The 25985-nt window shown below is 32.2% G+C and overlaps 1 protein-coding gene across 1 annotated transcript in view; it reads right to left on the bottom strand.

The window, feature by feature from the left end:
• The window catches only part of LOC124367847 (RNA binding protein fox-1 homolog 3), a 608215-nt gene that overhangs the window by 10882 nt on the left and 571348 nt on the right, over positions 1-25985 (bottom strand). Inside the window, 5 exon segments of the mRNA XM_046825008.1 lie at positions 2406-2426; positions 4227-4293; positions 13417-13529; positions 13531-13562; positions 23697-23759. Of these exon segments, the coding sequence (XP_046680964.1) occupies positions 2406-2426; positions 4227-4293; positions 13417-13529; positions 13531-13562; positions 23697-23759 (296 nt within the window).

Below are 25985 nucleotides of genomic sequence, written 5' to 3'. Positions count from 1 at the left end.
AAGCAGTAGAATTTTTTCCTGAAAGGGTTCTACAAAGAGGAAACCAGATATTTCCCCAGGAAATATTAAATAGTACAAGATTTCTTTATATTTACTGTTAAATTAAATGTTAAATTATATTAAATGCACAGTGCACATGAAATTATGTGTATGCTTAACTCTGAATAAAACATGGCAACTATAATTCGTGCTTTGAATTTCAAAACAGACAGGTAAAAATTCAAAAAGTTAGTGAGTGAAAGAAAACATTCAAAACTTGAATCTTTAATCTATACCAATGAGGAAGAAGGGTCAATTCAAACACAAACACAAATCAATGGATCTGTCGGCGTTCTGTAAATGGTAGCCTAAAATCTCACATAAGTATAGGAACTGGCACCACATGCAAATACGTTTTGTAATTCAAAACTTAAATCTACTCAACAAACTACATTAAACCAAAATTTTAATTTTTGCGCTAGTTCTACTTAAATGTTAATGTAAAAAAGTGTTTGTTTTAAAATTTTATATTTCTCGCTACTCATTGACAATTTAGATTATTAATTTATGTGACTTATTGGTGAGTATATAAAACTTGATAATTAACATCTGTTTATTGATTTAGTGCAACAAATAATTTTATTTTTATAATTTAGAATAAAAAAAATATTGAAACACAAGCTGCAACTACTCCAAATAAAAAGTAGCTACATAATTAATTAGATGCCTGGCTATTATTTAGTTTGAGCCGTATGCTCACATGGTTGAAAAATATTTTCATACATTAAAATTACGCAAATAAAATTAAAAGACAAGTTTAACTGTATTAAAATCTTAAAAAAAAAAAACCATTCGTCAAAGATTTAGTTTAATGTTTTGAGTATGTATGAAACATACTAAACAATGCTACACAGCATTAATTTTTATAGTTTATTTTATTATAGATGTATCATGACTATATCTAATAAAGCAGCAGTTACAAATCGAAACTTATTTAGAGAACCAAGAAATCAGCATTAAACATGGTGATGCGTCGGGTCGATCTACTCGACCTGTTACGACAAGCTACGCTACAAGTCTAGACGTGTTGAGCAAGTCCAACAACGTAACGGCCACCTGCAATAGAAGCTGTGAGTCAATGTCACTACGTTACGTTAATTACACCACTTCTAGTGCTACATGCTCAAAACATGCTAAGTGCCTACTCTATAGATGTACCATCCTGTCCAGTGATCGCACCAATTCCTTTTTGGGGTAAAGTCGTAAAGAATCAAATCAAACTGCAGCAGTGATTAATTTATACTAAACTTTGTTCTTTGATACACAATATATCCGAGATATACAGAAAACACAAAAATACCTTTTAAAATGGATAACAAATTATAACTTTAATTAACACTTAGCTTTTACTTCTTTTTAAATGTCATGGTGAAATTCTCAAAGTACGTGAATTATATTCTAGAATGTTATTGTTTTCGGTTTAATTACATTAGGATGACGTAACTGTATAGGTTGCCTACTCTACAAATTGTTAGGGCGTTAATTGAAAGATTGGCTACTAAAGTGTGTACTTGTTTTATTTTATTTGCTTACTGCATTCAGTAAGTTTTTAGCATTCCCTGTTGTAACCTAAACAGTTCAGGTGAAAAATTAGTCTTCTAAATTATTTTGAATTTGTAATTTCTTGTTTGAGAGACATTCGTTTCGTCAAATATTCTTCTATTCTTCTTTTCTCCACAAACTGTTGTTAAAAAGAATAGACTATCTACAATTTTACTGGAACTCAGCAAATTTTGCATTACTACAAAAAAAAAAAAAAAAAAAAACAGTAAAGTTAGGGAATTACAACAAGCATACACTTTTATTATTAATAAATATATTTAGTGAGTAATAATTTTTTTTCTTAAAAAATCACTAGTAACCGTGTACTACAGTGTTGTTAAAATTTAATGCTAGATCACTGGTTACAAGTAAAGGGACACAGAAAGTATCTCAGCCTGGTGGAGAGACAAACCAATGTCTTAGTACTTAAAAGTCAAGAACTGTAAACAACTTGAGTACTCATGAACTGAAACTTTAGTTTTTCTAACTTATTTCGGTATTCCAACAACGAAAACAAATGTTTATGAGCTGTAATAAATAACATCCTTCCTCCGCCCTAACTGATCTGGCAGAGTTCATACTTTATTTGGCGATAAGATACTCTAAAGTTATCCAAAACATGGTAGACAAGTGAAGGTGTGATCGTTATAAAAGTGCAAAACTACTTCTGACCAGTACCAGTACAAAATTTTACAATATTCTGCAGCTCTATAAAAAACACTAAAAACGCATTGGTGGTGCGATTACTGGACCACTAATTGGTAAGACACACAGTGGACAAAATAAGAGCCATACGACGAGACGCAAGAACAACCGGACGTTACCTCGGCTGCGGGTGCTGCGGCCTGCAACAGAACACAATCTCTACTCTGCGTCTGCAGCTTACACAAGAACCATTGGGGAGTAAAGCCTTGCTTACACACGAGTTCTGAGAGGAATGAACGAGTAGCTGAATAAAATACTGAATCCAGTTTAAACGTGAATAATATTAAATAATCAAAACAACAGAATGGACATGAAGCTACCCTAACTCATGGGCCATCTTGTGTCATTTCTTTTAATAATACAGTAACCAAGTTGAATAAAACAATTTTAAATAAAATATGACGAACGAATTAAAAAAAAAAAAAAAAAAAAAAAACTGGATCCTCTTTATTTAATTTCATGCTGTAATTACAACACAAAGTGTAATAACATTTTTCAAGTTTTTCTTATTATCAAACAAACCTCTACATTTACATTGTTTACACTTTGTTTTTCTTAGTTTTGTTCGTCTAATTACACTCTGTGCATCTTAACTTTTCACTTGGGATTTGCACAGTTTGACTAAGCAACAGACTCGCTACCTCGTCTCTTCTGCCACACGTGTCAGGTCTGACAATGATTCACGAGTAGTTTTTTTTTTTTTTTTCTCTAAATCATACTTTTTCTTCAAATTTAATTAACTATTAATAACAAAATACGATATTAAAGAGGAATTTGTCATGACCATGAATATCTCAAAATATTTTTGTTCGGACAAGTAATGGTTCTGGAAAATAGTAATGATTACAAGTAATAAGTTGTACATTATATTTAATGTTAGCAAAAACAATAAGAAAAATTGTTTGGTTTGAGTTATTTTAACATATTTATTATAATTAAAGCAAGGTTAATAACGCCATTTACGTAAACATGGAAAATTGTAGTAAGAAAAAAATATTAAAATTTGTGACTTTGAAAGAATTTCCTTGGTATGTGATGTGCACTTGTGAAACCATAATAAGACAAAAGGGCGCTCACCACCGCTTTACAGTGTTGCCAATACCAATTTCACACTAAAAGACAAATGTACCAGGTAAAAAGTTAGAATACAGTGCACGCACTGTAGGTGGTTTGATTTTATAATGAACTAACTGGGGTGTTATGTTAACAAAATGAACACCTTATCAGCTAATGTTTCAACACTTACTTGTAATAATGAGTTATTACTTATTACAAGTGAGTAATTATTGAGTAATTACATTACTCGCCTCCTTCATTCCCTATCACCGTGTGTTAACATGGCTTACACTTCTAAAAGCTTGTTTTAAAATTACACTTATAAATTACTTTTCATTCTCTTGATGATACGTGTAGAATATACTAAGCAGATTAGAAATATAAAGAAGAATTATTTATTTAAGTATAAATATGTATTTATACTCTTTGTAGTACAGTAAAAATGTACCAAATTAATAAAAATTAATTACCTATAAAAAATAATAAAATATGTTTTCTGGCAAATTTCAAACATAATTCTGAGGGCTAACATCACATACATGAATAAACTAGTAAAAAAAAAATAAGATGTTTTCTGCTTAAAAACTAATATTGACTGCAAATTATGAAATAATTTGTGCTATTTCAGATAAAATATGCATTAATTAAACTATAAAAACTTGGTATTTTTACATTTATATAAGTATTACAATGGTAGTTTTCATTAAAACTGCAAATATGTAGACATATTTATTAACAGTGAAGTTTTATACTACCCATATAAAACAATAATTCATTAAAAAGTAATAAACAAAATAATAATAATAAAGTGGAATTATAAAAGCAGTCTTTCTTAAGGCTAGAATAATAAAGGCAAAAATACCATAGTCAATACATGTACTAACCTGCAGCCTATAGTTCGGGTCTGCGGTGGCTGCGTGTGCTGCCAGGAATGGGTCGTAGTACATCCCACTGCAAACAGACTATAATGTAGTACAAATCACAAATTTCATCACCAACACTACAAGTAAACAGATTTGATGAAAGTTTAACATTTTCATTATTTTTCCTTGAGAAGTATATTAGTAATATTATTTTAATAAATTATTTGAAATTTATATTTAATAATATAAAGGTTTTTATAACAATTTCTTGGTTGTAACTGAAAATTTACTATTACGGCTTATTACTGATCGATTAAAATCCACTTAATGCTGACAAAATTTGAACAATTATTTTTACTTTTTGCAAAAATATTATTTGTTATACTAATCCATAAGAAGGTACATCTAGACAATTATAAACAAATACAGACCATTATTGATTACAGAAGTACAGTTTTTTTTTTGTAATTACCTTGTTTAAAACAGACAACCATATTATTCTATGAGGTTTTCTTAGATCTAACTTGTGGTGTACCACTAATAAAAACAATATCATGGTTATTTCAAAGTAATTATAACACTGTTGCTTTGATTTCATTGAAATGTTGTTTTAATTCATTGTATATAATTATTTACTAATAGTGATTTAGCTAATAAAACATTTACTGATTTTGTACTATAACTATCTTGTTTAAGGCGCTTTATTTTTGTTTCATATTACGTTTGTATAATAAAATAAGATAAACACTAAATAAATGAGCTTTTTGAGGATTAAAATATTAATACTATCAAAAAGAACCAACAAGAGCCCTGAAATAATGCTTACATATTAAATTTAGTATTAATCTAATGCCAAATAAGTACATTCCCATTGAAACGTTACAAACAAGCAAATCAATGCATGTAGCCCACTAGAAATTTTAAATGTTAAGTGATTCGATGTTAGAAAAAATGAGTCAACGTTTTAAAGATCCTATTAAAACCCAAAGAGTACTTATTTTATTAGTGAAGTTATTACAACTGACAATATTAACTAATTTACTGAAACTAACAAATAAAAGTAACTACTTGACTAATTTAAGGTTCTGTAGTTTTCAGATAAATGGGTCTATTTAACACGGTAGATTTATTTCTGTCCGTGTTTAATTAATGATGCTTGCCCATTCTGACATACACAGTGATGTACTGTACAGTATTTGTCACAGTGATGGTACTGTACAGTATTTGTTACAGTGATGGTGCTGACTCACTGTGTTACAGTAGAACCCCTCATATCCGGCCTCGGTTTTACCGCACCTCGGTTTATCCGGCCACTTCCCGGAAGCCAATATCGAAATTTATTTACCACGGCTTGCAGACGCGCAGTTGCACGCACTAGTCTCCCACGACTCTTGCGTTATTTTGTCACAGTGATGGTACTGTACAGTATTTGTTTACATTTTCTATACATTTACATCTATACATTTTTTCATTTTGTGTTGTCCTCAGTTGAGCTAATAGGTTTAACCTGTAAACAGTTCGTTGATTATTTCCAGTGCGGTTAGTACAGTACAGTACAATTGTTTTGTTTCGTCAAGTGCTGTGTACTGTAGGTTGGTTTATCCGGCCGAATCGTTATCCGGCCAGGGGCTCGGTCCCGTGGTGGCCGGATATGAGGGGTTCTACTGTAGTAGCTTTGAACAATTCATACGTGTATGCGTCTGATCTTATGTGATAAAATACATTTGTTCATTTCGGAATTCAATTTTAGTAGGACAGTTTTCCGAGTTGGGACAGCAGTGTGTTTGGCCATCCTGCAAGTCACATAGATTAGGCACACCAACCAACATGTCAATTAACCCTCTCCCGGGCAATCGCCTCGGCGGAGAGTCTGGCACTAAAGTCCGATCGCCAACAACTGCTTTAACACAGCTTTCTGCTTTGTGCTGCTATCATTTCTAATGGAAATGGCTATTAAAAGTATTGTTACCTTTATTCATTGAACTTTTTGCAGCTAATGTTATACTGTGATATTTTGTTGTTGTTTTTACGGTTCTTTGTTTAAGACAAGTGCTGTTATTTTAATATAACAATACAAATAAACATTTCTTGTACAAATGAGTATGAATTTAGATTTAGTTTAACTTATAGGCTTAATAATTTTTCAAATACCACCCAATTATAGACAATTTAATATTTATAATGATGCACAATATGTAACAGTTTTGTTCGAATAGAGGTGTTAAACTAATAAAAACACGAATTCTTTGTTTGAAGTTTGTTTTTGACAATGGAAGGATTGTGAAAGGAACAGGATTTTTTCCGGAAATTTGCTATCGTTCAGTGATTTTTTTGTATCATGTCATGTCCGGAAATATCCTGTTCCCTTCAAAAACATCAATGTGTTCTCCCGCGACAGAGTGGCTCAATCAATTCAACCTGGTAGCGCCAGAAGTGTGTTACGGTAATTTTACCAGGAGAGGGTTAACCTTGATGTAATGAGTGGTAAAAAATCAAACACAAATGTTAGTTAATTGGTGGATTTGAAGTACCACCCTTTTCAGATTTATTCTGTTAATTTGTCACTAAAACGAACAAAGAGATTTCCTTATTCATCCCTCTGCGGGCATTTTCACAGACACCATTTACCGCTTGATGTCTTCTACCTTACAATGTCCCCAAAATGGGAATTAATTTCCTTTGTTTTTCTAAAGCCATACCTCAAATCCGTCGACGAGGAGGCTCACACATTGAAATCATTTTTGTACATAAATGTGCTTACCGTCTTTGAACTAAACAAAGACATACGAGAGCAAAAAACTATACCATCCCACAGGATTTAAACCTGTCTGAATGAACTGAACAGGTTGGAACACAAAATTTTTCATTTTTAACAGAATCATATCACCTGTTAATGTCAGCCATGACATGGAAATTGTGGTGACCAATGGCTTAAAAGTGACATTGAAAGAGTACAAAACAAGCTCCTTGTTTACTTATTGTTGACAATCAAGTGTTAGCACACTTGTTATTGCCTGACACAGTTAACTTTGCAAATTTGAAAGTATCCTGCTCTCAAACCTACTTTTGATCAAGCGCCCAGGATCCGGATTGTGGAAGAGAGGTGAGAAGCCGGATGGGTGAATTATACAACTCACCACCCCCTACATCTTAACAAAGATAAGGAGTCTGTCACTACTAATAAAGTTGAAAGGTGTCGGCTATTACAAAGAAGGTGAGACAATGCCAAAGGTTGGACCTAGGACCAGACTACAGAATCATTTTTTCAACCAAACCAAACTGAAGGTTTCATCACATGTGAAGGTGTCCAAGACTAGCTATATGATTCGTGAAAAAGCTCCCAGCTTTTGGTGGGAAATATGTAATCAAGTAGGACTTTTTCAAAGTCACAGGAATTACATGATTCATGACAGTCTGACTTCAAGTCAGTCAGGCACAGCATTCCCTTTTACTTCACTTGACAGTACTGTTTTAGTTTAGATAACTCTTATTCCATTTTATTTTTCGCTTTTGGCATCTTTTATTCACCAGAATATTTATTCCTGAACAATTCGATAAACTGATTCGATTCTAGAATATTGTGACAGGAGATTACGCAAGTAAAAATCAACACGATGTTTCAAATTAAATTTTCGAACACCCACACATTTCTTTTCAAACAATGGTCGATCACACATATTTTAATTAAAAAACATATATAGTTACAAACATTTGTTTAAATTCAATAAATGTCTACTCTAATATACAAATCCTAACAACACTCTGAAGCAGGTTCTCCACATTTGGAATTCCTACTAAAAACCTGGGCTGAAAAATGAACTTAAAATTAAAAGTAACTCAGTTTATATTACAACTCATGCACTGAATAAAACATCAACAGCCAAACATTTATTTACTCAAACCCATTACAAAATTTTGTTCCTTCCTTACATTGGGAAGCCTAATTCAGAAATCTATCTAGAGATATTGTATAAAAACTTAATATTAAATCAATAGCGAGGATTGTATCATACTGGCACATGGTCACTTTTTTATGTTCTCATGAATTTACAATATGTACATTTTGGACACACTAGGACAATGGTATGATATGCAATTAAACATTATTTGGTGCGTTGCAAACCCAATTTAATTTTTTTAATGTACTTTCTATAGAAAAAGAATTTGTATTATGTGTTATTATGTATCGACTTTTAACCTCATAATTTATTTTCCTTCAATTTATCTACATTATTTAGCTTACCATATTTCTGACTACATTTACATACGATACTATAAAAATGTTAGGCTAGTGCTGACAGCTCTTACTACAGCATTGAGGTAACAAAGCGATCCCAGGAATTATTCGTTCCAACACAAAATTTTATTCTTATATTTACAAGAGGATGAGTAACAATAGTACTTGCATTTGTAAAATCAGAAAAAACAATTTAAATTGAAATTGTTTTCAGAACTTAACCCTCTTAGTGATAGAAGCCGCTCTAGCGACGTTCATTCGTTTAATATGAATGATAGAGGTCGATGCGTCGACGTTCAAACATGCCTTCGAATTCGTCATCGCTGCTCGGCTATCTTCGTTATTTAGTGCATTGTGTACAGAAACGGCCGCTAACCTATGAGTTGTGTCGGCGTGTTTTATCGGTGTTATTTCGTTTATTCCGATCGTAATACGTTCGAAATGGCGGATGATTTACGTCCAGAAGATATTATAAATGTTTTAAAAGAACAAATGAGTGATGTGAGTGACAGTGATATCAGTGCTGACAATTTTCCCGATGATTATAATTCAAATCCTGGTGCAGGCCATTCCCTCCAACGCTTACCAGGAAGGCAAAAGCGGCTATGTATTGTATGTGGCCACACAAAAAAAGGGGAAGATCACGATTCTAGTGTCCAGGATGCAATTCTGGTGTTCATATAGAGTGTTTCCATAAATTGGATCATTTTTGGAGACCAAAGTATCAAGGGAGGAAGAGAAAGCATGATAGTAGTAGTGCCTAAGAGTGAATGGAAGGGTTTCTTCCATGTACATACTGTATATATTTCCAACATAACAGTTTTTTCAAGTAAAATATTGTGCAAAAACTGTATATATTATTTATCTTCATGAAATTTAGAAAAAATTGGCTATCTTCAAATCTTTGTATAATAAGTTTTATACAATGTGGTTTTTATGGGAAAAAATTTTTTTTCAAAAAACTTTTTTTTGTTATTTTTGAGCAATATTTAAGGGATATGTACAAATTTAAGTAGTTTTATTTATTTTAAAATAGTTCTTTATGTTTTTATGAATATTTTGGTATATAATATGTTGTATTTTCAAAAAAATTAATAATTTTTATTATTTTTTAAGAAACCCCCAGCGAAACACTCCAAATGCACCTATCATTCATAATAAACATATTCATCACTAGGAGGGTTAAACCACCACATGTATGGCTGCAAAACCAATAATTAATGATTGGGTACTGAAAAAGAAGTCACTTTAAGAATGTTAATCATAATACAAGAGTTGTCTGTAAATGAACAAGACTGGTCACCACCATATGGCGCTACTGTATACTGTGTAACGCTCTCCAGCTGTGTAACTGCATGGTGCAATTTGTGTTGGGAAGATCTAAAGTGAGCAACAAACTGAGTAACAGTCATGTTTAAGTTCTGATGCGGAGAGGATAACGTTGCTCACTGGCTGTTTTTGATAGTCTTTAATGATCAGAGACATAAAAATGGAGCATTCGTTGAAGCAATTAAATTATGCTCTCATTTGAACAAACCTTGTCTTGGTTAATGATATTTACAAAGAAAACACCTGTCAAGGCTTAAATTTCTAGTGGTTCAGAGACCAAAAACGGATTAGAGAACAGTGAAGTCTCCAAAGTAAGAAATCTCTTGGACTTTGACTGTTTGTTTAATTAATCACCGAAGACCTCAACACTTAAAAGACTTTCACAAAATAATACTTATTGACATTTTATCAACACGAGGAATATATGTTATGGGCAGTTAGATAGCGAACCAGGGTTTTAGAAAATGTAATTACAGGCAGCAAAATCATGGCGTTCCAGTAAGACCTCAACACTAAGGGCCAAATTTCGGAGGGGCATACCTTGAACTTATCCGGCTCCAAGGGTTTAAAACAGTATTCATCGTCTTTTTTTGACAAGATTGAGATGATCAGCAAAGAATTTGCTGCTAACATGGGTTCTTCTTCTTCTAAGGGGTAGCCTATTGCCATGCTCTTAAGCCTCAAGGGCTTTTTGCGCACCCCAGAAGTGTACCGTGAGGCCAACCAGTTTAAGATTTCAGCAGTTCTACAAACCGCAGAAAACAACTGATCAGGTCCTCCTAGCGAAATTCACCATCCCCGTCCAGATGACCAAAGATGGTGTAAACCAGAGGTTACCTCATGCTGGAAGCTCTACCATGCACAACAGTCCAGCCTGCTGGAATCCAAATAGGGCTTGCAATCTTGGTGGTTACTTCATATATCCTCGACGTTATAACCTGGCAGACTTTTTTAAATTCCCAGCATTGCTGTCACAGAATATCTGAAAGAGTTTATGAAAATTGACTTCAAGGAAGCCTTTGCGCGTGGGAATTGACAGCAGAGCATCGAAAGTCAAGAAAATTAATTTCAAGATAACAATATGCCTGTTGGATCAAAAAGTTCTTGCTTTTAAATTCTATTGCTTTACAGATGAAGCATACACAGTTCATTCACAATAGAGCAAAACTTTGACAACTCTTCTGCTAAAACGGTTTATTAGTCACAGATGTCAAAATCAGAAGTCTCGGTTAATTTGAGATACCAAAATGTAAAATCAAAGAAGACAAACCAATTATTCATCTGACTGTATGAGTAATGGCCAGCAGCAACCTCCTCTTAACATTACCATTATGACTTCGGTATAGAGTCATAAGCAAAGATGTAACTATAGGGGAGGGAGGTGACGGGGAAAGAACACCTCCCAGAAAAGCCCTATAAATAAATAAAATAATTATATAACATTAATCTAACTTACTTTAAATTCAGCAATTCGAGATTGTTACTTTGAAAAAGGCCCATTTAATTAGTAGAAATTTAGATTTATTTCACACTACCCGGTGTGGAGTGTTTTTCAATCAGATTCATTCTCCCCTCAAACACAAATCCTCATATCTCCACTGGTCACATTACTACTTACTACATTGATGCTTCTAGAAAGCAGGAATGATATATCGAGAAGTGGAAAATATACACTCCTGAAATATTCCAAAAGCAACGCCTGTGTATTTTTAAGGACTATTGTTTGTTAGATACCTATGCATGTTATTTATCTGTACCTCATTTTTTTTACTATTTTTAAAAATATTTAGTTCTAGTAACAAAATTATGTATTATTATGTTGATTGGTAAAGCCTATTTGGACAAAAAAAAAACAATTTATACCCATATAACTGGTAATTTAGCATTAGACAAAACAGACAAAATCCCTCACCAAACAACCTTAATAATTTATAATGACACGATAGACTGTTTTAATTTTGAAAAAGGTCTGAAATTTAAACAAACTTTATGTTTCATAAAAAGCCAATTCACTTATATTTTTATATTTATAACTTCAGTATCGAAATAAAACAAATTTTCTATTTGGACACATTACAGCTTGCCTACAACATGAATTTATTTCCACATTTATATTGTTTTAGAAACCAAGTTTTTGAGTTTCAGGATTCAGAACAGATGTATCCTATGATTAAGCCAAACACATTAATATTTCACTAGGTTTAGTGCAATTTGTTTGCACTATCTCTGGCCCTGTACAATTTTGTACATTGTCTTCATAACTTAAACTTAACTACTTATTTTAGAGATCCAAAAGTCCACACTAAAGTTGGACAAAGTTTTTTACCTAGCCCAACTCCAAACAGAACTGCCTCAACTACCTCCCCAGACCCTATAACCACGGTACTACAGCAACATTGCCCGGTAGAAATCAGCTGGTGTTGTTAAAGCCAACTCCAATTAAATTAATGCAATGCATAAACAGCAGGATACAAAATCATTTTAACCCAACCAGAACATACTCCAAGAGTCACCTCAGAAATCCAAGAAACACAATCCAAATATCTTAAAACTAATTAACAAATCTAGTTCCAACTTATGAATAAAACAAAAATGCTATTTAAACACGATAATTCTAACTTGCCAGGTTTCCATTACAAAAAGGAAACACAATAATTTTTTATTCTATCAAAATGCAACAATTTCCACTGAAAGAAAAGTCCACTTTTGAAAGCCATTCAAAATTCAGCACAAAATATTTTGGAATATTTGTTGAGACATAAGAGGACATTCATGGCACGGATGTGCAAGTTAGCGCAGGCCCAAACAGGCATAGACATGCTAGCAAGCAACACGCCTGAACATGCAGCAGCCATCTTACCTTCTAACAAGCCAACATATATTTCTACACTGGAATAATTTGGGAAATATATTACTGTGCTTTTAACTATAGAATATTTAGTATGTTTTATATATTTAAAGAACAAAAATTAAATAAAATAAAATAATAAAGCGATTAGGGAAAAGTGCTGAACACTAAATCAATGTCAAATTATCTTGCTTTATTAATTACTTCTATATGTCCATAAATTTTCAAAAGTATATATGACTAAAAAAATCTCATTTGAAAACTTATGGAACATTTCAAACTGAATACTTCAAAATTTACTCACAGACTAAATATAAATATAAAACCCTCATAAGGAAATAAGATCAAATTTACAAAGCACAAAAACTTGTATCAATTTTTCGTTTAAATCCCAGGCCAAAAACATATATACAAAATATAAAAACCATGTATGCCTATGCAAAATATGTAATATTACGAAAAATATAAAACAACGGAATTTTAGTATAACTAGCATAAATTGCTAGATTGTTGTTAATATTTTGAAATGCATTACAAAACATTAAATTTTTTTTATTTAGTTGTTATTGTTATAGGATGATATATTAACTGATAAATACAAAATGTCGAGGATATTATTTTGATTTTTTTTTTACAAAATTTTTTGTACGAGTTCAAAATCTGTTTACTTCGAAACACAATTCGTTGTGTAAATAGACTAAAAAAATCATAAATAATACCAAAATGAAACTAAAAGAAAGAATGCCAAAGGCCTGGGTGGAACAACATATGTGTCTGGTGGCAAGCCTGTTACTCACGGTGTATATCCATGTAGCGCAGTGGCGGCGGTCAGCGGAGACGGGTGTCTAGCGAATGCTGCAGCTGCGGCGGCTGCTGCGGGGAAGGCTGCTGCACCGGCTCGCGCACGGCCCTCGCTGGATCGCCACTCCGCGTAGCGCTGCGGCTGCACACAACATGCACACTCCACACTCCGTATGTACACGCTACGTAAATCTACCCTAACCGCGTTCTGAGATGCCCATTTGTCTTGACTTCTCTCTCAATTACCATATAATACATGATAAGTTTCAAATCATTTTTCAATTCACCCTAAATTGTGAATGCATTGAGTTTGATTTCATGGCACTTACAACCTTACAAGACTAAATATAAATAGTACATTTATGACTTTTTAGCTTCTGTTGATTTCAACGCTGTTTGTTATCAGTTTCAGCAACTCGATAAACAAATTTTTTCAACACTTTTTTTGCAACATCTAACGATGTGATCTTTATGAAATAAAATAAAATACCTACTCACACTAACTAACATTAATCGCTATTCAACATATGTAATTATACGTAATTTGAATACGTAATTATACAATATATTAACGTAACAATACGTAATTAGTCAACGTACGTATACTAGCTCACACAGTGGAATAAATTAAATAAGCCAACAAAATAGAGTGTTCTTCACCAAGAAAAACAGCAAATACACTCTATTTTGCAGAGACAGTAAAAACTTTGTTGAATTAATTTTTATAAATACTAGTTTTAAATCAAAAGAAAAAATATTCAGTAACTATGGTTGCTTGTAGAATAATAAAATAAATAGAAAAAAAAGAGTAGGCAGTATCTTTTTTTATTTAAATGAAACGGTATTTGAAACAATAACTATAATGAACTGCAATATAACCATTAGCTATTTTTAATACAGCCCTTTGTATAGTAAGCAATGTTGCATGTGTGCATTTCTACTCAGTATACACTGAATGATTGTAATTTAAACCAATTCCTTAATCATTACTTTACTATGCTGATTTCACAAAAGCAGGAAAAATCTCAGTGTTGAAATAAACAATTACTAAAATAAAGTTAGCAAACTGTATTTATTTATATTAATGTTGCTGGATGCAATACAAACAAATTTTATGGCCGTACTACTAAATAACTCATTCATAATAACTATATAAAAGAAAACTTAGAGAAAAAACACAGCTAGAAATCCTATTTACGATAAAATTGACAACAATAACCTACAGGTGAACTACTCATTTGGTAAAAAAAACTAACAATAACCAGTTGGGATGTAAAAACCAGTAGTTTAGCATGGTGGCTAAAAATGTTTGCCAACAAACAAAAAACTTACTTCTAGTCAAGAACCAAAAATTATAACTTGAAATTTTAAAATGTTGAAATATAATCAGACTTATTAGAAGTGGAGCTCTGAGAACAAAAAGTTTTCTTCTGGTTTACAATAACTGAGGTTTTTGTCCAAAAACATTTAATTTGTCCAACAGTTCCAAAGTAAATGTGCTGCCAATAGGCCAAATAGCACACAGTGAAAGATTGACAGTTTGTCTACAAGTACATGATATTGCTTAATTGAATTACTCAAAAAATAAGAAACATTCCTGCTGGATCCCAATATTTAACCTTTCGGTGTGACACCATACATTTTGCACAAATCCTTTGGTAAGGATAGTTCACATTTCCATGTGTTTAATTGACAGATTCCACAATTCAAAACATGGGATGGATTTAATCCAACTTTTTGACTAAGGAATGTGAAAGACACCAAAATCCATCAGCGTTGTAAGTAATTGCAACTTTTATTGACTGCAGGTCAAGACCGATACATCTGAATCTAAAACACTCGCAAGACAATTACAGTTTTTCTTATGACTGTTACTAATTTTGGAATGTTTATCACCATTTTTAAGAGATAAAATGATCGTTAAATTGATCTATCATAACATTGCCTTAATTGATTTGTATAAATTCACCTAGTGATGAATGCTGGTAGCTTTTACATTCTTTATTCAAATTAGATATTAGTGTAAGTAATTCATGGGCGTTACATGTTAGAGAATCGTATCAAACAGTTTCACCAACTTTCCGATCTTCAAACTTACACGGCACGCTAGTTTTAATCAGGTTTTAGTGATAATATATCAAAACTCAAATGATACGTTACAGTAGAGGATTCTACATGGCCTACTTCCACCACCAAGAACAAATTCAATTTCTAAGACTATCTGAAAACTGAATTTATGCAGCCAAAACAAGTTGTGATGTTAGAAAAATAAATAAAAAATGTCAACATCGGCATTCCTAATATTAAGTGACAAGAAAACAAAGCAACAGGAAGACCTCTAGAAATAAAAAGTCAAGGTTGAAAAGTTACAACCACATTTGACTTGTAACCAAATCTAAGAATAAAACTAAATAGAACTCTGCCTCTTCGTTGGCTGGTGCTGTTTAGGTAAAAATACTTTTAACTGTAAAAAAATAACTATTTGATATTTAAATTTGAAAAAATCAAATAATATTAAATTAATTTATTAACATTAAATTTATTATTGTTGCCATTAGTTTTGCTTAACAGACTACTAATAAGAATAGCAAAAATTGATTAAATAAAAAAAAGTTAAATTTTAACGATCAAAGAAATGTAGAATTATATTGATAACATCTTAAATAATTGTTAACCATTTTATTTCTTTCAAAATTTTCCAGTTACAAAAAAGTATAGAACTTAGCAACAAGAAGAAAACTGAAACATTTTAATAATGATTTCCAGTTTGTGCATGCATATCTAATAAAATAACCAAACACAAACGTAGAATGTTGACATGGAAAATAGACATTAATTTAGTACAAAAAGTGATATTGACACAGAATATGCATTCAATCCATCATCCAGGCAGTAAGTCGCTATCTGTTACTATTCAACAGCACAACAAGTCTAAGAGCTCCTCTAACCATTAGTCCAAAATGCAGTCAAACAACAGATTATAACATGTTATGAGCGCTCACGGTTGTCACTACTGTGCTCTGTGTTGTCGTTACGGTTCCGGCGCTCACGGTTGTCACTACTGTGCTCCGTGTTGTCGTCGCGGTTCCAGCACTCACGGTTGTCCTACAATCCCAATTTTACAGGGGAGTTGTCAGTTCAAGGGGGTTTTGAACTAAAATCGCCGAGGGAGTCAGTGAGAAAACTATCCGATCAATACTGCAAACATATAAGCAGTCCCACTTCGTTAGTCTTTGGTGGTTTTGTACCACGGATTTCATGTTTTGTAAAAACATGCTTTGAGTAACCCTGTTAAAAACCCAAAACTGTAAATAAGTTTTCAATACTACGCCAAGTTAAACAACAATTTTCTTAAGTAATTGAAAGCCAGTTTTTTCAGAGATTTTTATATTCAGATCCTAAATAGATTGTTATTTTAAATATAATATCTTTCAAATTTCATAGCTAATATTTTTGTTTTTGTTTCCAGTGTGAATCAATTTTGGGAGAATCCTGAAGTACTGTCAAATTTAAATATCCTAACATTAAGAATACATCTTAAGGTACAATAATTAAGAGACACTGTAGGGAAAAGGAAATAATATGATTATAATTGCCACATGATAGATTGTCTCTTGGTGGTCCAATAAAATTTTAATCAAAGTACATTTGTCGAAAAAAAAAAAGAAGTAAAAGTAAGAGTCAAATGGAGTCCTAATGAGTAGTCAAGAACACATTACTTTTACACCATGAAAAGCCATTGATGTGGATAAATATCAATGTATATTTATTGTGTCTATTTTATCTGCAGTGCTTCTTAAAAGCCGGCTGTAAACATCTTTGAGTTTTACCCTATAAGAACAATGTTAAACATCAAACATTTTTACATATTTACTTTAGTCCATAGTATGCATTATGGAAGATGTGTTTCAAAGAAATTATTAATATGCATCCAAATAATTCTTAGTTTTGTTTTATTAACAGTGAATAATGTTTTAATGTTTATTCAAATGATCAAATACAAGCGTTTTATTTTAATTATACCTTTGAAATGAGAAATGTCCCATAATTATATACCTAACTAAAAATAAAGGTGTTAAAGTGTTCAAAATTTAACATTGTTCTTATGGGACTAAAATCCCGATGCCACCAGTACAGCCGGCTTATTTACAATTATAATTACAATTTTTGACAGCATAGCCAAACGTAAAGCAATTTTTTTAAAGGTGAGTGGCCAACATCCCTTTTTTTGTAGCATAAATAATCATTTCTTGAATGTGTAAACGATGAATGAAAAGTAAAGGCACAGTTTTCGTTGAAAATGAATCATGCATTTCCGGACAAAGTTAAAAAAATTATCAGAAGTTAGAAGTTTCCGCCAAAACTCAAATCCGACCAACAAACAAAACAGTAAAATATTTTAATCAATTCAATCAATCAGTAAATCTTTATGTCAATTTTTCTTTTTCCTAATGCATTGTATTTACTACACCTTCACAAATACTTATTTGATAACCACCCGTGAGGTTATGAACATAATTTTATTATAAGGCTGTTTGGACACATCAGTGGTTAAGTTGTTATACGTGCAAGGTTTTAAGCCTGGCTTGAGACAGTGTGAGGACGATGAGCTGTGCATGCTCACCACGTACCATGCTGAATCATCCCTTATTTTGTGGACAGAAATGTGCTGGGACAAAACACTTTGTGTGTTGTATATTTAAAATCAGATTGGTGACATCATTAATTGTACAAAAATAAATAAAATTGTAAAAATTTCAATTTCAATCAAACAAATCTTTCTTTTTAAACTAGCTTTCTTGTTTTGACCTAATCTGTGTTCCTTGGAACATCCGGCAGTTTTAATAATTTTAAGGATAATCGATGTTCTATCTTATTTCAAACAAAATGATGTGTGTTTTTATTACACACTGTGATATTCTTCTATACATCGTTATTGATTCAATATCAGTTAACTCTTTGTAGAGTTAGTTAAATCTGTAGAATTCCTTTATTGAAAAAGTTACACTTTTTGCCTCTACTGTAAGATTAATGAAATTCACTTTGGAAATGAATACTCATTGAGAAAACAATTCTGGGCACGACCAGCTTGTTAAGACGCTAAAATCAATACTTCAGTGGCCAGCACATCTAACAACTGCTGCTCCCTGAAACCGTATTTGGAACTAACTGACACTGAGCTAGACACAGTACATTGCATTTATTTAAGGTAAACAAATTACCAATGACATTTTATCCCGGTGCACAGTAATCATGAATTATTAATGCATCACATTCAATTTTTAACAATAATTTTGTCAAATATAATTGATGTTAATGTTATATAATTTTATCCCAGATGTAAAAATTCTTGCTTTAACAATAAAATAAAAATGTTAAATTATATATTTTTTTAAATTGGTACTGTCACTGGATTATAAAAGATTATTTTACCAATCAAAGAACAAATCTGGACAAAAAAGTCACTTACAGCAATTCTGTAAGGTCTTGAAATTACTGAGAATTGCTCTTTGGTAATTTTTGTGCAGATGTTTAGTTTTTGTTCATGAAAATCTGAATATCTGGTTATTTGATTTTTGTATTAAACATATCTGGGGACATGTTAATAAAAAATCATGTTATCTGTTTTGGGGATGTATTTGGCAAACTATTGTTTAAGATTATAAGCGTTTTAAAGTTTATCTCATCTTTAGAAGTATTTGTTGTAGTTGTGAAAACATTAATGTTGTAAACACATGTGCACCATGCAAAATACATGTGATACAAGGGATGTTCGTTCATTTACAAAATTTTAATTTTGGAGTTATTAAAAACGAAATATTCGATGATGAGCTCCAAACAGTAAACATTTCAGGTAGGCTTGACAGTCACGTTGTTAGGCCTCTGGGGATCAGGGAGGGGTCGACCACCAACCCTTTGCGAGTGACGAGTCCGTTCTACATCTGCCAACAACCATGCAAGTACTGGAGTTCCCGCCGTGTCACCACCACCACCACCACCACAGCACAGAGAGGAAGCACCTATATTCGAGAGCCTCACAACAGTGCAGTGTGTACGGTACCCAAGTTACAGGGTGTATCAGCGTGTTCAGTACCCTTGCCTTGCAATATATACAGTACAGAACTCGATCCCATGCAATCAATGTGGCCATGCAAAGTTCCCCTCTCGCAAAGGGTCGACCCGAGACTTCCGTGTCCGATTCTCGGTGGCGAGTGAAATTTGAAAGACGGTCTTCTGAGCGAGCGAGGGTCCTGACCTGGGTTATATGTACAGTTAGTCCGTCGGGCCGAGGGGGTAAGATGATGAATGTACACTGAAATCGCCATAATCCATAACACACATAACATAGTTATTACTGGAAGCAAAGAGGTCTCAAGTAAGAGCAACTAATGAATATCCACGTGCCAGGCAGGCGACAGGCGGGTGGGTGTCAGGCCAAACAACAAACATAACAGTGAGTACCTGCGTCTCCGCGCCAGGGCACAACTCAGGGCGGCATTGCCCGTCAGCCACCATCTGTAGCCTATAACCGTACGTAACATTCATACTGACACTTTACCACCTCATCTGTAAACTAGAAATACATTATACCACCCGTATCACATAAGTACTGTACACTACACTCACTACACAGCTCTTTATCTTCAATGCTAATGCTCCAAAATTGGTGTCTTTTCTTTATCGGAGTAAAGAAGAAATCTATGTATATATGAACACTTATTTTAAAATACATGCAGAACTTTTCAATTTATTTTGGATTTCTATTCATAGAAACAGTAACAATACACATTACAGTTATCAATTTCTTGACTTTCAAGTTAATTTCCATTCACAATTGATACAAAATTGTCCACCAACAAGGCTGATTGTAAACGCATTTCCCAGTCAATATTCTTTATATCAACACAAAACGTGGGTGCTGCAAAGTTCCAAGTTGAACTGCTGATCAAAGAAACGTAGTAGGATGTCAGTTATACGGACTGCATAACTCACAAACTTATCCTACCACACTGTCTTGGCAGCCTAAAACTGAAATTTCATCCTTCTACGTATTTGTCTTCGATCACAATTCGTTCAACTCTCCGTGGACTTATCAGCACCCACATTTCAACAGGTGAAAGGATTTTTATCCGGGAGTCTACATTAACACTACAAATAACTTGTCTTAGCTTTTTCTAAATAACAGCAAGGCGATAAAAACACCACTATCACTGACTATGACTTATCAGAAATTCGAGTAAAGGCAAAGTTATTGTTCTGAGAGAGTAATTATTCCACAACTTGTACATTAAGCCTACAACAAATGAGTCTCAACACGACAAGTGCAAATTAAAACGGCCAAACCTGTGCTTGAAAAGAAAAATCTGAGATATGATACTTTATAAAAGAACGACCACAGTGACAAAATAATAATATCTATGATAATTAGCTTGTGGTTATTAGTGCCAGTCTAGCATCACAGCTAACAATAAGTTACATGGGTTGGCTTGAAGGTATATACAGTACAAGACACACAAGGCTACCCCAGAACGCTCTCTCCACCACATGCAGAACATGATAAAGCTAGACAGTACGGAAACAAGTACACATAGCCCCTGATAATATAACACATCACCTGTGTATCACCAACGTTCATCTAGGATTAGCTGTAAAGTAATCTATTGTTAGTGTACCTTTTGCATTATTGGCGTTTCACTTTGTGTTATTTTGAAGAAAATTTAATTTCCCCACTCGTCTTTACTCGTATGAGTACTTCCACTAAAACGAATTATAGCAATAAATTGTTTTAAACGATAAAATAGAATTTTAAATCGTTAGAAGAAAATTAAGATGACTTTTATTTTGGGGAATAAAATTTGGAAAAATAAAAATCAATTAAAAAAAATCATATAAACCATACAAAAAATATGCAATCACATAAGTACAGCTTTAGTATCACCAGTAATATAAATGAATGTTGGAAATATTTTTGTTTAGTAACACATAAAATAACAAACTCTATAAATAAACTTGAATTCCAAAATATTCTGAAACGTTTAAAAATAAAACTACCAATGCTGCCAAGTATTAAAGGCATCTGTACTAAAAAATCATTTCTACATCAAAAAAATATCTAAGAAATGCAACAATAAATCACTTTATTTTTTTCTTACTAAGACCCAAGCAACAATATAGAATACCACAAAATTGATCTGCAAAGAATCGTGAAAAAATGGCCACAGACCAGCCTGGCTGTGAAAGGCATTCATGTAAAAGTCGTCTGAGAATGTCAAATTACAAAAGCTGCATGCACAGTACCAAGATACCGACATATTTACAAGATTATTACAGATCATTCGCTTTCAAAATCGATGTTAAAATCAATGTATTACATTAATCTTCAATTAAAGAATTTCAGATCTCTTGGCCGTGAAATTATCAAAAACGCATGCACAGCCACATACTGAAGCCACCCCTACTAATACTTGCTACTTACTACGTAGACGTTAAGTTCTGTTACGTTTCTTGGTCTAACTATAAGTTGTGAAATAGGTGCCCTGAATTTGGAAATTCAAATGTTAAATTTCGTTGTCACCATCAATATAAGATCTTCATTTTATCTGTCTTAAATACGCTAGATAATAATTAAATATATTTAATATATCTACATAAAACTAGTTATAGTTCCAAAGCACAAAGTGTGGTAAAGTAAAATCTAAATTTTAAAAGAGTTCTAATACGTTCAGAAAAATCACACTGTGTATGAGTAAGCATAATGTAAAATTTTGGAACTCCAAATATGATTTTTAAACTATTAATATTATTGACAGTTACTGCTAAAAAGTGATAGATTAAAAGAAAACAAAGAAAGAAAATAGATAATTTATTTTAATTAATTTTGAAATATAAGTTTATACACAGCTCCAAATGTAGTAGAAAAAACAAAGAGAAATATTTCCATAATTGAAAAAAATTGCATGAGGAATAATAAGAAATTTAAAACTGAACCTTTAAATTGAGGACAACACATAAATAAAAAACATAACCTGATTTGAAAAGCACGTGTAAAAAAAGTGAAAATGTGTAAGCAGGATCTGATGTTCTCATCTCAAATGGTAATTGATAACTTTATTGTTACAATAAATCATGTATTTTTTGTTTTTTTTTTTTTTTAATGTAAAAGATGCATAAGAAACAGCAGGTAACAATATTAACTCTTCGGATAGTTAGAAATATTAATCAGAAAAATACAAGTCCTTATTAAAACTGTTAAAATTTTTATCCTATATCTGTCTTATTATTAAATCCGCTACAATTATATGAATTTTATAGGTATACAAACTTTGTACAGATAGAGTATTCAATTAGCTTTCACATGCTAGCCGTAAAGGGATTTGGACTAGACTTACATCATTCATCATTTACGGACTAATCAATGCTTGTGATTGGTTCTAGCTACCTCATTGTAGCTGTTTATACACAACCGGTAACTAAGTCTGCATTTAATCTGTTTTACAAATGCGATCATCAATTAACAGTGAGTGAAACACACATCAATTTATCATTAGAATTCCATACTTATTGGATAACTAAGAGCAAAAAATGATAAGGAGCCAAACACTGTTTCTTTGTTTAAAGTTTACTATTCATGATGGATGATTTGAAAGATTATCAGGATTTTGGATATTTTCCATATATGTATTACTAACATTTAATTTAATCTATCCTTCTCTCTTCAACATATGTCGAAAAACCTTAAGGTGTAAGGTTAAGCAGGCACATAAAAATTAAAAAATCCTTCATCGATCTTTCATTGTGATTTTAAAATCTTTTTGTATATGCTAATAACCTTACCTTAAAGTTTTATTCACACCTGATGAGGAAAACAGATTCCAATCGTCAAAACTAGGGTTCTATTTTTCTAACATATAATGATAGCAAATGTCCGAAATGCTAATATCCTTTCAAACACTGTTTACTCACAATAAATAGATCGACAACAAATGAAATAGTTAAACATCAAGTCAATTCCGACAAACTTTCAATGGGGTTACATTAAATTTAAATTTTATCATATTCAAAAAAATATTTTACTTACTTTTAACAAAAAAATTGCCTGAGAACCAAGTCAGATGACAACATAGAGATGAATCTATAGCCTAGAGATTTAATTTCTGAATTTAAACGTAGTGATGTTGAAGTATAATTTTACACAACACTTTGTGCAATGGCGCTATTGTGTTATCACTAAGGCATGCTCTATTTTATAAGGTTGCTTAAAATCTAGTATGCATACTGGTATCAAGTGCAAGTGGTGGGAGCGTAAGGTCCAACCTACCCTCAGGCCACTGGACGCAGACTGAAACAGCAACGCAACGGACGTTAGAACACAAACGTAAAGTCATAACAGGAACGCAACACGTAAATAATCATTATTTTGGTGTGTCTGAATTCATTTTTAATTAACGAGATTAGATGTTTGAAAAATTCTAAATAGTAGACAAAATATTTCTACATTTACTGACTGTCTTTATTGTAACAATAAGTTCAAAATGATAAAACTCAACAACAATACAATTAGATTTTTCAGATAAGCTCTTTCATTAAGCAGAGTCTACTGTTTAGCTGATCAAAAGCGTTCTACTGAAAGCCTAACACTTAAATGGAATATAATAACTTAGATATACCCAAACAGTTATGGCACCGACAACAGCAAATTTATCAAACCCACTGGAACACAAACAATACAAAATATATACAATATGTGCAAACACTTAAAAGAAAAAAAGAAAAACAGTGAGGAGGATGACAACACAATGAAAAACAGATAAAAACATTTACACTAGTCAAATGATAAATTAAACTTATACTTATTTAACCTGAAAAATCATAGATAAATTGTACTCAAATCCTCAGAGAATATGACACATATTTCATAGTGAGGAAAGCTAGTAACAACAGAGATACAAAATAGAAAAAATTAACTAGATTTTTTTCCCATTCAAAAAACTTACAATAAAAACAAACTACTGACATTTCTTTGGTCGTTTAGACAAATAATTAGTAGATTTTGATCACTATTACTAAAGCTCTTTCATAATTAATTGAAATAGGGAAAGGACATGAGCGAATTCTTATATTAATTTTGGTGTAGCAAAAACTTAACCTGTTGTTTCGTGAATGGCAGTCTTAGAATTTTTTTCTTCATTATCTAAAAAGTGGTTTTGCTTAGAAACTATTGTTATCGATTCCTGAACTCACAAAAAACTAAGTTTGCACTGGCAATTTAAGTTGCAAAAGTATTTGCGCAACTGCTGCTGTATAATCTGAACAAGGATAAAATTGCTTTAATTTTAATCGTGAGAATGTCAAGAATTAAACTGTATCGCTGGTTGTCAATGCAAAATCTGATCACACACAACAGTATTATCTTAAAAATGATTAGAATTTAAATTTGAATATCTGACACCGCTTTCCGGTTCTTATGAACAACTGTCGTAAACGGATCAAGAGCTTTTGCGCCCGTTTAGACTAGCATAGCTTACAACACAAATACAGTTAATAATTCTTGTCTAGTCATACATGTCACATTTGGGACTCACATCTGGGTCAGTTCAGTCAGAAGAATTTGAAACTTCTTGATTTATATTCCGGTGGATACTTGGAAGATCAAACAGAATGTGAAGATAAAAGCAGGATTGATGATTGCCTATTGATAACTGTTGTGTAATATTACAGATGACATTCTTAAGAGGGCCGCTAGCTACCGGCCATGCTTCAGAGGCTTCGCTTACCATGGACCTATAGTGTAAAACTGCAATAAAAATAAGAATTCTTCCAAAAACGTATAAATGTTTTCACTTAGAAAATTGCATTTTTTATTCCACCGCTAATGAATGGTAAACATATGATTATTAATCATAATTAATCTGTAGTATATATTTTTTCATAAGAAGCTCCATATTGAACATAAATTTTAACCCATCAGTATTAACAGATAATTGTATTTTTTACGATTGATTGAGCTCAAAGTTTTTATAGCGAAACATCAATGGATTTCGTATTAGTTTGCGTTTATAACCCAGTTTAAAACTTTGTCCCCACGTTAAAAGCTGAGCCACAGATGCTGACTAGCGTGTAAATACAACACCATAAACAATATTAAATACATAAGTAAGGGTACACTTGTGTTTAATATAATTTCCGTACAAAAATAACCAGACCAAAGATTACGTTTAAAACAAAAAAAATCAACAATGAAGACTAATTTTCCAGACAACCATTGACAAAAACAACAGGTGAACTTTTAGAATAAAACCAAGACAGATATGAGAGACAGATTTATCATGGAATTGATTAATTGTTCTCTAATAAAGTATTTATCTTAGAATGTTCCTGCTTTTGGTTTATTAATTTGTAGTATTCACTGAGGCCATCACGATATAAGAAAAATGTAATTGATGGAAACTACTTTTCTTAATATGTTACGTTAGGTATTGGAATTGAAATACCATCTTTTTGCCAAACCAATTTTTTTAAACCCGTTAAGAAAAAAAAAAAACATAATATACTGTAAAAACATTGA

This window comes from Homalodisca vitripennis, chromosome 8 (assembly GCF_021130785.1).
Source record: "Homalodisca vitripennis isolate AUS2020 chromosome 8, UT_GWSS_2.1, whole genome shotgun sequence".
Classification (NCBI taxonomy): domain Eukaryota; kingdom Metazoa; phylum Arthropoda; class Insecta; order Hemiptera; family Cicadellidae; genus Homalodisca; species Homalodisca vitripennis.
This window is presented reverse-complemented; position numbering and strand designations above follow the sequence as displayed.